We start from the raw sequence: 13,366 nt of genomic DNA on the forward strand, positions 1-13,366 counted from the left end.
TCAACACTCACGAGTATGAAACTACTTTTTTCAATGTAAAAATGTCTCAATTCAAGCATGAAATCAATAGAAAAAAAAAATCATGACTTTGACACAATTGTGTCTCAAAATTAAAAACTGATGACAGCCAAATGGACTTTGCTGTTTTATTTTCAATGAAACAATAGAAAATACGTACTCATATAGTAGTGCAGCAAACGGACAGTTAATATTCAAACATCTAACGTGACATTTTAAACTATTTTGAACAGAAATAGTTCATGCACATTCAGATAAATTCTTTAAAATTACAATTTAAAAAAATTTGGCCGGGGGCGGAGCTGTAAATATATATATACATATATACATATATATATATGTAAATACTGCCTCTGATGAGTGCTCGGGAAGCAGGTGAGCGGGCGAGCACTAATCAGAGACAGGTGAACACGATGATTAACCATGGCGACAAAACAAGGGTGTGAAAAAAAACAGGAGCTCAAAGAGACCAAAGGTCAACAGAACACATCCAAACAAGACATGATCAAAAAGACATGACAGACACAGCTTTGCAACATTTGATATTCTAGTATCGAGCATGTTTTACTCAATGTAGGTCATAAAATCTCAGCAACAAGCTGTAGTATCTTATTGATATCATTTAAGACCAAAAGACTTAAAACAAGTAAAACACTCTGAAGCGGAGTATGCAGCGGAACAAAGAAGCGGTGTGTGCCTGCAGCGCCGCCACCACAATAAAGATCAGGTGCGTGACACACACACCGGTTCTCAATCTGCCTATCTCCTCGCAGCGTTTAAGAGGGGAGAAGGAGGAAGGAGCGAATAAGAGAGTTGGAGTGTCCGCAGGAGTGCAGCACGGCAGAAGCAACCAGAACACAAGCGATCAGAGAATGAGCCCCAGAGGAAGACGACGTCACCGGCAGCTGAAAAGCCGGCCGAGACGAGCAGCGAAGGAGGAGGCGCTGAAAAGCGACCCGATCGACGCAAACGAGTTATTTGAAAAAATAAAAGAGTCAAAGATGCTCCACGCAATGTCCTTCCTAAATGGTCCATGCAACCCACACGGTGACGGCTGGAGTCGTTCACACACTCTAACATCAAATCTGCTTAGTGAGAAGAATTATCTTATCAGACAAAATAAAAGCAAATATCACCCTAATTTGAGATATTCACTCTTACTGAGACTTCAGTTTTTGCAGTGTGTATGTATTCTTTTGATTTACTCAGGTTTTCAGTAGACCCATAATAAATTCATAAAACTCGATGAATATTTTGTGTGACCAACAAGTGGTTGGAAACTCAAGACAGCCATGACATGATGTTCTTTACAAGAGTATGTAAACTTTTGACCGGGACCGAATGTAGCCGAAGGGAAAGATAGTTGTGGCAGTTAAAGGGGAACATTATCACCAGACCTATGTAAGCGTCAATAAATACCTTGATGGTGCATAAAAAAGACCATATTTTTTTTTACCGATTTCCGAACTCTAAATGGGTGTTTATCGCTCATGTGGTGATGACGTCAGAACATGACGTCTTCAAGGTAATACAGCCGCCATTTTCATTTTCAACACATTTGGTTATTTTCCGTTTTTTTGACAATTTTTTGGAACCTTGGAGACATCATGCCTCGTCGGTGAAATCCGAGTGTGAATCTGAGCTAATGTCGCTATATATTGCTGTGGTATTCGCCATTGTTTGTTTACATTGGCAGCACTGTATGACGTCACAGGGAAATGGATAGTCGCATCGCAAATAGCGAAAATCAAGCCCTTTGAAGCTTTTTTTTAGGGATATTCCGGGACCGGTAAAATTTTGAAAAAAACTTCCAAAACTACAACAAGCCATTGGGAACTGATTTTTATTGCTTTTAACCCTTTTGAAATTGTGATAATGTTCCCCTTTGACAATTAAAAAGGAGAGAAGTAGAAGCGGATACATAGTCATTTCTTGTCAGTGTGCAACTGCAGTAATCAAATGATACTATCAGCATTCAGGCCTTTAGATAGTGAATATTACACATAATAGTAGTGCATACAAAGAAACACAGCCCCGTATTTCACAACTTCTGGGTGGCATTGATTAAGTAGGAAAGTGTTTATTCCTCCATTCCAAACACGGCCGGGTAATTTGTTTTTTTTGTTCATGAATCAGTGGAAAAGCTTTAGTTAGCAACTTTATTTATGTTTCTGTTGTAGGATACGATAATAAAAGTTGTGCAAGGCCGCATATTTTATGCAAAAAATATTGTCTCAGCTGTATTTTTCACAGGCGAGCACAATAACTCTCTGCAAATTGCTCTGCACGCGTTGATGTTCTTTTAAACATCGAGAGCGGGCACATGACTCCTTAAAGAGGCCTTATGTGCTGCTGTTGTAGGACTGGGCTATATGGCTTTTTTAAAATATCTCAATATTTTCAGGCTACGTCACGATACACGATATATATCTTCATATTTTCCCTTAGCCTTGAATGAACACTTGACACATATAATCACAGCAGTATGATGATTCTATGTGTCTACATTAAAACATTCTTCTTCATACTGCATTAATATATCATTTTAAAATTTCATGCAGAGAGGGAAATCACAACTAAGTCAATTTACCAAAACTGTATTTATTAAACAGTTATTAAGCAGTGGCACAAACATTCAATCAATCAATCAATGTTTATTTATATAGCCCCAAATCACAAATGTCTCAAAGGACTGCACAAATCATTACGACTACAACATCCTCGGAAGAACCCACAAAAGGGCAAGGAAAACTCACACCCAGTGGGCAGGGAGAATTCACATTCAGTGGGACGCCAGTGACAATGCTGACTATGAGAAACCTTGGAGAGGACCTCAGATGTGGGCAACCCCCCCCCCTCTAGGGGACCGAAAGCAATGGATGTCGAGCGGGTCTAACATGATACTGTGAAAGTTCAATCCATAGTGGCTCCAATTCATTCATGTCATTTCCAAACAGAAAGTGCAATATTGTCAGAAACATTTTAAAACAAGCTCCGAGTGCACTTTTGTGCATGATGTCACTAAGATGACATATCAAAACAACACTAAATTAAAGTGCACTTTTTGTAGAGAACGACACTACAATAGTTTAACGCAAATAAAGTGCACTTTTGTGCATGATGTCACACAAGATATTTCAATAATTGTCAAATAAAAATGAGCTGCATAATAGGAAATCAAATCTCTATATGCTAGGTTACTGCGGACGTCATCTCCTTATGTTTTTTCATACGTTGTTGATCTGGAAATGGTTGCCTCGGCATTTTGTTGGTGTGGCACCAAATGGAGATGTTGACATGCGGAGTAAACACTCTTCATTCTCTAGCAGGTGACTTTTCAAATGATGCTACATATTAGCTGTAATATCACTTATTGTAGCAACGCTTTTGCCCCACGCTTGACATATTACAGTTGTCTGTTCGACATATTCCCACTTGAAGCCAAACCACCGCCAGACGATGGACCCCCTGCTGTTTTTCTTGGGAATTAAATATTCCTTTAAACCTTCTTTCTCTCGTATTACCACTCGCACCGCAGCAAGCATTACCGATGCTGCTACCTCTCTTCTCCGCGAGGGCGTATACCATGGGTCCACAAACTTTTTGACCCGGGGGCCGCATATATACATATATATATATATATATATATATATGTATATATATATATATGTCTTGATTGGATTATCCAGAGAATAGTGCTCGATACCGTGGTAGAGCGCACGGTAAACCATTGTATGTGAATGCTTCCATTAAAATCTCCTGATGATTGAGGGAACCCCTCATGAAACAGATCTGTAGAGATGAAGTAGTCTTGTGATTTTTTCCCACACCTACATATATATATATATATATATATATATATATATATATATATATATATATATATATATATATATATATATATATATATATATATTAGTTATTTTGCATTTAGACAACTTTCGCCCCCCCGCCAAATTTTGTTAGCCCAATGCGGCCCCCCAGTTACAAAGTTTTGACACCCCTGACCGAGCATGTTTACCTTTTGTAAATAACTCGACTAAAATAGAAGAAATTGTGTGCTGATTCTACAGTCAAGCTGATATTTTCCGATCCTCGACATTGGACCAACATTCGAAACCAACATTGAATCGGGATACCTCTAGTTCCAACAAATGTAAACGTGTAAATCCCACAAGGGTAAGGTACGATGTTACACGTTTGTCAACATCAAGAAAAAAAAAAAAAAAACGTGTCAACGCTTTTGCATGAGGCCTCAGAAGGGTGTGTTATGGTACAAAAAATATATATTTTTCATATGCAAAGAAGAAGAAAAGGTGAGAAGAAGACTTTATTGTGTGGTGTATCATTATATCCTTTTGGGATTTCTCAATGACTTCAATGCAATCAACTTGTAATATGGGAAGAAGATATTCCAGGCCTTTATGTGTGTGTGTGTGTGTGTGTGTGTGTGTGTGTGTGTGTGTGTGTGTGTCCTCACAACTACAGAAGTAACATATTTGTTTTACTTTGTGTGTTATGCATTCTGAAGTGAGGTTGCAACTCTCTACTCCCATCTAGTGCTCGATATATATATTTTTCATCATTCTAGCTATAGTGGAAAGGGGGGCCCTCACAACCTACTGACCAAATGTCGATCCCACAAAGTCAACAAGACGTGTGTGTGTGTGTGTGTGTGTATGTGTGTGTGTGTGTGTGTCTGTGTGTTAGCAACAGCGGTGGGTCCTCACAACTACAAAAGTAACATCTTTGTTTTACTTTGTGTGTTTTACATTCTGAAGTGAGGTTGCAACTCTCTACTCCCATCTAGTGCTAGATATATTTTTTTCATCATTCTAGCTGTAGTGGAAAGGGGGGCCCTCACAACAACTTACTGACCAAACGTGGGTCCACACAAAGTAAAGAAGACGTGTTTGTGTGTGTGTGTGTGTGTGTGTGTGTGTGTGTGTGTGTGTGTGTGTGTGTGTGTGTGTGTGTGTTAGCAACAGCGGTGGGTCCTCACAACTACAGAAGTAACATCTTTATTTTGTGTGTTTTACATTCTGAAGTGAGGTTGCAACTCTCTACCCCCATCTAGTGCTAGATATTTTTTTTTTCATCATTCTAGCTGTAGTGGAAAGGGGGGCCCTCACAACTTACTGACCAAACGTGGGTCCACACAAAGTAAAGAAGACGTGTGTGTGTGTGTGTGTGTGTGTGTGTGTGTGTGTGTGTGTGTGTGTGTGTGTGTGTGTGTGTGTGTGTGAACTGTTTCTATGTGTGTCCTGTGTTTGACGGGTAAGCAGTGTTGGCAGTACCGGGATAGGCCCCAGCTCACAGGACCAAGTAACTATAAATAGAATAAAATAAAATAAATAACTACTTTATAGAAAATACAAAAATACAACATATTTAATAATATGTACATTATATAAAACTAGATGAGACAATTCCTGAAGGAATTGCGTGAGAATGCTCCAATGCTGAAGTTGAACTGAAATGCTGACAGAATGTAGTATAAATGTAAGAATAGTTAGAATGTTCGAATGGTTTGAATGTTGAAGAGTTAGACTTTCCAGGAAAACTGGAATTTGGTTTGGAGCTTGGGAAAGGGTTAGTTTGAATGTCCAGGATGAGTGGAATGTTCTGATGTTGGAATGGCCACAGAACATTCCTCCAGAAGGTCTTATTTTAGTCCATGTGATGTCAGATGAAACTAAAATTGAGGTTTTTGGCCACAATACGCAGCAATATGTTTGGAAAAGAAAAGGTGAGCCCTTTAATCCCAGGAACACCATGCTTACCGTCAAGTATGGTGGTGGTAGTATTATGCTCTGGGCCTGTTTTGCTGCCAATGGAACTGGTGCTTTACAGAAAGTAAATGGGACAATGAAAAAGGAGGATTGCCTCCAAATTCTTCAGGACAACCTAAACTCATCAGCCCGGTGTCATGATCTGTGGTCTAGATTATGTTTTTGTTATTTTTTTGTTACTTTTTGGACTAATTATTTTTGTTATTTTTTGTTACTTTTTGGACTATTTCAGTTCATGTTTGCGTTCCTTTGTTTTGTTTGGTTACCATGCCGACTTATGATTTTCACATAACCAAGACCCTTATTAAAGCCTGCCTTTGCCAGTCAGTCGGCCTGGCGTCATTGCTTGTTGTCATGCGATACCACAGTTCATGGTGCTCCTTCATGCCATAGATTCATGCTCTGTGTTGATTCTTTCATGCTCGTTTCATGCCACAGTTAGCGAGTTTTTTGTTTCATGTCCATAGTTTCTGTATAGTTTTTGTATCCCGCGTTTAGTTTTGCCTTTGCCTTGTGCGCCCTTTTTGTTTTCACCTTTGAGTCAGATAATTAAATACATTCCTACCTTCACACCTGATCCAGAGTAGTCAAAAGTTACAGTTAATGACCAATGATTGTCAAAAAGCAATATTATTTACCTATGACAACTTTATTCATTCATTCATTCATTTGTGTTACAGATTGAACACAGGAAGTAACCTAAAAGCAATACTATTTACATACGACAATCTTTCTTTATATATTCATTAATTCATTCATTCAGTCATTCAGTTATTCCTTAATTGATTGATTTGTGTTCCAGACTAAAGACAGGAAGTTACCAAAAAGCAATGGTATTTATTCATGTCAACTTTATTTATTTATTTATTCATTCATTCATTCATTTGTGTTACAGACGGAACACAGGGAATTACCCAAAAAGCAATACTATTTACTTATGACAACTTTATTTATTCATTCATTCATTTGTTTTACAGATTGAACACAGGAAGTTACCTAAAAACAATACTATTTATGTATGACAATATTTTTTTAATTATTCATTCATTCATTCAGTCATTCATTAATTGATTGATTTTATGTTCCAGACTGAAGACAAGAAGTTACCCCAAAAGCAATACTATTTATTCATGACAACTTTATTTATTTATTCATTCATTCATTTGTGTTACAGATAGAACACAGGGAATTACCCAAAAAGCAATACTATTTACTTGTGACAACTTTATTCATTCATTTATTCATTTGTGTTACAGATCGAACACAGGAAGTAACTTAAAAGCAATACTATTTATGTACGACAATCTTTTTTTAATTTATTAATTCATTCACTCATTCATTCAGTCATTCATTAATTGATTTATTTATGTTCCAGACTGAAGACAGGAAGTTACCCAAAAACAATACTATTTATGAATGACAATCTTTTTTTTATTTATTCATTCATTCACTCAGTCATTCATTAATTGATTGATTTTATGTTCCAGACTGAAGACAGGAAGTTACCCAAAATGAAATACTATTTATTAATGACAACTTCATTTATTTATCCAATCATTCATTCATTCATTCATTTGTGTTACAGACTGAAGACAGGAAATTACCCAAAAAGCGATACTATTAACTTATGACAACTTTATTTATTCATTCATTTATTCATTTGTGTTACAGATTGAACACAGGAAGTAACCTAAAAGCAATACTATTTATGTACGACAATCTTTTTTTTATTTATTCATTCTTTCATTCATTCAGTCATTCATTAATTGATTGATTTATGTTCCAGACTGAAGACAGGAAGTTACCCAAAATGAAATACTATTTATTAATGACAACTTCATTTATTTATCCAATCATTCATTCATTCATTCATTTGTGTTACAGACTGAAGACAGGAAATTACCCAAAAAGCGATACTATTAACTTATGACAACTTTATTTATTCATTCATTCATTCATTTGTGTTACAGATTGAACACAGGAAGTAACCTAAAAGCAATATTATTTATGTACGACAATCTTTTTTTTATTTATTCATTCTTTCATTCATTCAGTCATTCATTAATTGATTGATTTATGTTCCGGACTGAAGACAGGAAGTTACCCAAAATGAAATACTATTTATTAATGACAACTTCATTTATTAATCCAATCATTCATTCATAAATTTGTGTTACTGACTGAAGACAAGAAATTACCCAAAAAGCGATACTATTAACTTATGACAACTTTATTCATTCATTCATTTGTTTTACAGTTTGAACACAGGAAATTATCTAAAAGCTATACTATTTATGTACAACAATCTTTTTTATTTATTCATTCATTCATTCATTCATTCCTTAATTTATTGATTTATGTTCCAGACTGAAGACAGGAAGTAACCAAAAAAGCAATACTATTTATTCATGACAACTTTATTTTTTTATTCATTCATTCATTTGTGTTACAGAGGGAACACGGGAAATTACGCAAAAAGCAATACTATTGATGTATGACAAACTTTTTTATTAATTAATTCATTCATTCAGTCATTCATTAATTGATTGATTTATGTTCCAGACTGAAGACAGGAAATTACCCAAAAAGCAATACTAGTTATTCATGACAACTTTATTTTTTTATTCATTCATTCATTTGTGTTACAGAGGGAACACAGGAAATTACGCGAAAAGCAATACTATTGATGTATGACAATCTTTTTTATTAATTAATTCATTCATTCAGTCATTCATTAATTGATTGATTTATGTTCTATACTGAAGACAGGAAGTTACCCAAAAGCAATACTATTTTTTTATGACAACTTTATTTTTTTATTCATTCATTCATTTGTGTTACAGAGGGAATATAGGAACTTACGCAAAAAGCAATACTATTGATGTATGACAATCTTTTTTACTAATTCATTCATTCATTCGGTCATTCATTAATTGATTGATTTATGTTCAAGACCGAAGACATGAAGTTACCCAAAAAGCAATACTAGTTATTCATGACAACTTTATTTTTTTATTCATTCATTCATTTGTGTTACAGAGGGAACACAGGAACTTACGCAAAAAGCAATACTATTGATGTATGACAATCTTTTTTATTAATTAATTCATTCATTCATTCAGTCATTCATTAATTGATTGATTTATGTTCCAGACTGAAGACAGGAAGTTACCCAAAAAGCAATACTAGTTATTCATGACAACTTTATTTTTTTATTCATTCATTCATTTGTGTTACAGAGGGAACACAGGAACTTACGCAAAAAGCAATACTATTGATGTATGACAATCTTTTTTACTAATTCATTCATTCATTCATTCATTCAGTCATTCATTAATTGATTGATTTATGTTCAAGACTGAAGACAGGAAGTTACCCAAAGAGCAATACTAGTTATTCATGACAACTTTATTTTTTTATTCATTCATTCATTTGTGTTACAGAGGGAACACAGGAACTTACGCAAAAAGCAATACTATTGATGTATGACAATCTTTTTTATTAATTAATTCATTCATTCATTCAGTCATTCATTAATTGATTGATTTATGTTCCAGACTGAAGACAGGAAGTTACCCAAAAAGCAATACTAGTTATTCATGACAACTTTATTTTTTTATTCATTCATTCATTTGTGTTACAGAGGGAACACAGGAACTTACGCAAAAAGCAATACTATTGATGTATGACAATCTTTTTTACTAATTCATTCATTCATTCATTCATTCATTCATTCAGTCATTCATTAATTGATTGATTTATGTTCAAGACCGAAGACAGGAAGTTACCCAAAAAGCAATACTAGTTATTCATGACAACTTTATTTTTTTATTCATTCATTCATTATTGTTACAGAGGGAACACAGGAACTTACGCAAAAAGCAATACTATTGATGTATGACAATCTTTTTTATTAATTAATTAATTCATTCATTCAGTCATTCATTAATTGATTGATTTATGTTCCAGACTGAAGACAGGAATTTACCCAAAGAGCAATACTAGTTATTCATGACAACTTTATTTTTTTATTCATTCATTCATTTGTGTTACAGAGGGAACACAGGAACTTACGCAAAAAGCAATACTATTGATGTATGACAAACTTTTTTATTAATTAATTCATTCATTCAGTCATTCATTAATTGATTGATTTATGTTCCAGACTGAAGACAGGAAGTTACCCAAAAAGCAATACTAGTTATTCATGACAACTTTATTTTTTTATTCATTCATTCATTTGTGTTACAGAGGGAACACAGGAACTTACGCAAAAAGCAATACTATTGATGTATGACAATCTTTTTTATTAATTCATTCAGTCATTCAGTCATTCATTAATTGATTGATTTATGTTCTATACTGAAGACAGGAAGTTACCCAAAAGCAATACTATTTTTTTTATGACAACTTTATTTTTTTATTCATTCATTCATTCATTCATTTGTGTTACAGACTGAACATAGGAAGTTACCTGAAAGCAATACTATTTATTGGTGACAATCTTTTTTGTTTATTAATTTATTTATTAATTGATTCAGTCATTGATTGATTGATTTGTGTTACAGACTAAAGACAGGAAGTTACCTAAAAAGCATTTCTATTTATTGATGACAGTTTCATTAACAGTATTCATTTATTAATTGATGCTGTAGATTGAGCACAGGAAGTGACCCCCAAAAAGGGGTGTCAGAAAACGCTATTAAAAGGTTAAAATCAATTAATCTTTACTTCTTCCTACTCCTTTTTTCGGATGCAAAAGCCAAAAATAGGTGATGTAACTATATGCATGCTGGGAATGTACGGCCAAATATTGCAGTGAACAAAGTACAGCGGGTCTAGGTTCCTCTTTGCCTTCAGTTGCACGCAGGATTCTCACAGGAATGAGGCCAAAAATACAACCTTACCTACTGAAGTGCCCAAACAAGGAATGCTACGTGTCTCTGTGCTTTTTTTTTTGACAAAATAATCCTCCATCGGGCCAAAAAAAAAAAAAGTTTTGAATGCAAGCACTTGGATAAAGAACATGAGGAGCACTACTAAATTCAGGAAAAAAATCTGCTCCATGCTGTGTTTGCCAACAACGGCCTTCAATAATACAAGAGGTGTTGAATGTTTCATCGCTTTCTCTTCGGGTGTCTGCTAACTATTTCCTTACCGCTGCGGAGGACGAACTGCCGCTTTCTTTGTGGGACACCGCGGCCTGATACATGGCCAGCCGCTCTTTCAGAGACACGGACTCGCTGGCCTCACGGTCGTCGGCGTCGGGGGCCCGGCTCTCCTGGAGGAGGTCTTCTTCTCCGCCTACAGCTGCGAACATGCATGACAAGACAAACATTCTCAGAAATGCGGGAAAAAAGTGCCATCCCCGCCTGGAATGTGCTTGTGATGCCTGCAAAATGAGTCTAAACAATAGCATGTTAACTTTAGCATGAGTCATGTGACAAGTTATATGACTCTTCAGTGTATGCCTGCAAAATCCATCCATCCATTTACTTCCGCTTATCCGAGGTCGGGTCGCGCGGGCAGCAGCCTAAGCAGGGAAGCCCAGACTTCACTCTCCCCATCCAGCTCCTCCCGGGGGATCCCGAGGCGTTCCCAGGCCAGCCGGGAGACATGGTCCTCCCAACGTGTCCTGGGTCTTCCTCATGGCCTCCTACCAGTCGGATGTGCCCCAGGCGTTCAGGTGGCATCCTGACCAGATGCCAGAACCACCCCATCTGGCTCCTCTCGATGTGGAGGAGCAGCGGTTTTACTTTGAGCTCCCCTCGGATGGCAGAGCTTCTCAGAGCCCCCCGGCGGAGGAAAATTCATTTCGGCCGCTTGTACCCGTGATCTTGTCCTTTCGGTCAAAACTCAAAGTTCGTGACCATAGGTGAGGATGGGAACGTAGATCGACCGGTAAATCGGGAGCTTTGCCTTCCGGCTCATCTCCTTCTTCACCACAACGGATCGATACAGCGTCCGCATTACTGAAGACGCCGCACCTGTCAACCTCACGATTCAATCTTCCATTACTTGTGAACAAGACTCCTAGGTAGTTGAACTCCTCCACTTGGGGAAAGATCTCCTCCCCAACTTGGAGATGGCACTCCACCCTTTCCAGGGAGAGAACCATGGACTCGGACATGGAGAGGCTGATTCTCATCCCAGTCGCTTCACACTTGGCTAAGAACCGATCCAGTGAGAGCTGAAGATCCTGGCCACATAATCACAAAAAGCATCACACTCCCTACAGCATCTGCAAAAAAGCAGAGACCTAATCCTGCAGCCACCAAACCTGATCCTCTCAACGACCTGACTGCGCCTAGAAACCCTGTCCATAAAAGTTATGAACAGAATCGGTGACAAAGGACAGCCTTGGCGGGGTCCAACCCTCACTGGAAACGTGTCTGACTTACTGCCGGCAATGCGGACCAAGCTCTGACACTGATCATACAGGGAACGGATCGCCACAATCAGACAGTCTGTTACCCCATAATCTGTGAGCACTCCCCCACGGTCCAATGCCTTCCCCAAGTCCGCAAAGCACATGTAAACTGGTTGGGCAAACTCCCACGCACCCTCAAGGACCCTGCCGAAAGTATAGAGCTGGTCCACAGTTCCACGACCAGGACGAAAACCACACTGTTCCTCCTGAATCCAAGGTTCAACTATCCGGCGTAGCCTCCTCTCCAGTACACCTGAATAAATCTTACCGGGAAGGCTGAGGAGTGTGATCCCACGATAGTTGGAACACACCCTCCGGTCCCCCTTCTTAAAGAGAGGGACCACCACCTCGGTCTGCCAATACAGAGGTACCGCCCCCGATGTCCACGCGATGTTGTAGAGTCTTGTCAATCAAGACAGCCCCACAGCATCCAGAGCCTTAAGGAACTTTGGGCGGATCTCATCTACCCCCGGGGCCTTGCCGCCGAGGAGCTTTTTAACTACCTCAGCGACCTCAGCCCCAGAAATAGGAGAGTCCACCACAGATTCCCCAGGCACTGCTTCCTCATTGGAAGACGTGTTGGTAGGATTGAGGAGGTCTTCCAAGTATTCTCTCCACCGATCCACAACATCCGCAGTTGAGGTCAGCAGAACACTATCCGCACCATACACGGTGTTGACAGTGCACTGCTTCCCCTTCCTGAGGCGGCGGATGGTGGTCCAGAATCGAAGCCGTCCGGAAGTCGTTTTACATGGCTTCCCCAAATTCCTCCCATGTCCGAGTTTTTGCCTCCGCGACCGGTGGAGCCGCACACCGCAACACACACCAACTACCTTGCTGCCACAGCTCCAATCGGCCGCCTCGACAATAGAGGTACCACTCGGACTCAATGTCCAGCGCCTCCCTCGTGACATGTCCAAAGTTCTTCCGGAGGCGGGAATTGAAACTCTCTCAGACGGGAGACTAGCTACAGTGTATGCCTGCAAAATGAGCTCTACAAATTAGCATGTTAATGTTAGTGTGCTAACAGTTAGCAAGTACCAAGCTATGTGACTCTAAAGTGTATGCCTGCAAACAGAGCTTGAACCATTAACATGTTAACGTTGGTGTGGAGAGGCGGAGCCGA

The 13,366-nt window shown here is 38.3% G+C and overlaps 1 protein-coding gene across 2 annotated transcripts in view; it reads right to left on the reverse strand.

The window, feature by feature from the left end:
• LOC133544487 (xin actin-binding repeat-containing protein 2-like) overlaps nucleotides 1-13,366 on the reverse strand; it is a 182,095-nt gene that overhangs the window by 45,715 nt on the left and 123,014 nt on the right. For both annotated transcript variants that reach the window (XM_061889864.1, XM_061889865.1), the window contains one exon: nucleotides 10,969-11,120. In XM_061889864.1, coding sequence (XP_061745848.1) covers nucleotides 10,969-11,120 — 152 coding nt within the window. The remainder of the gene's footprint in view (nucleotides 1-10,968; nucleotides 11,121-13,366) is intronic.

The sequence above is a fragment of the Nerophis ophidion genome, linkage group LG27 (genome assembly GCF_033978795.1).
Source record: "Nerophis ophidion isolate RoL-2023_Sa linkage group LG27, RoL_Noph_v1.0, whole genome shotgun sequence".
Classification (NCBI taxonomy): Eukaryota; Metazoa; Chordata; class Actinopteri; order Syngnathiformes; family Syngnathidae; genus Nerophis; species Nerophis ophidion.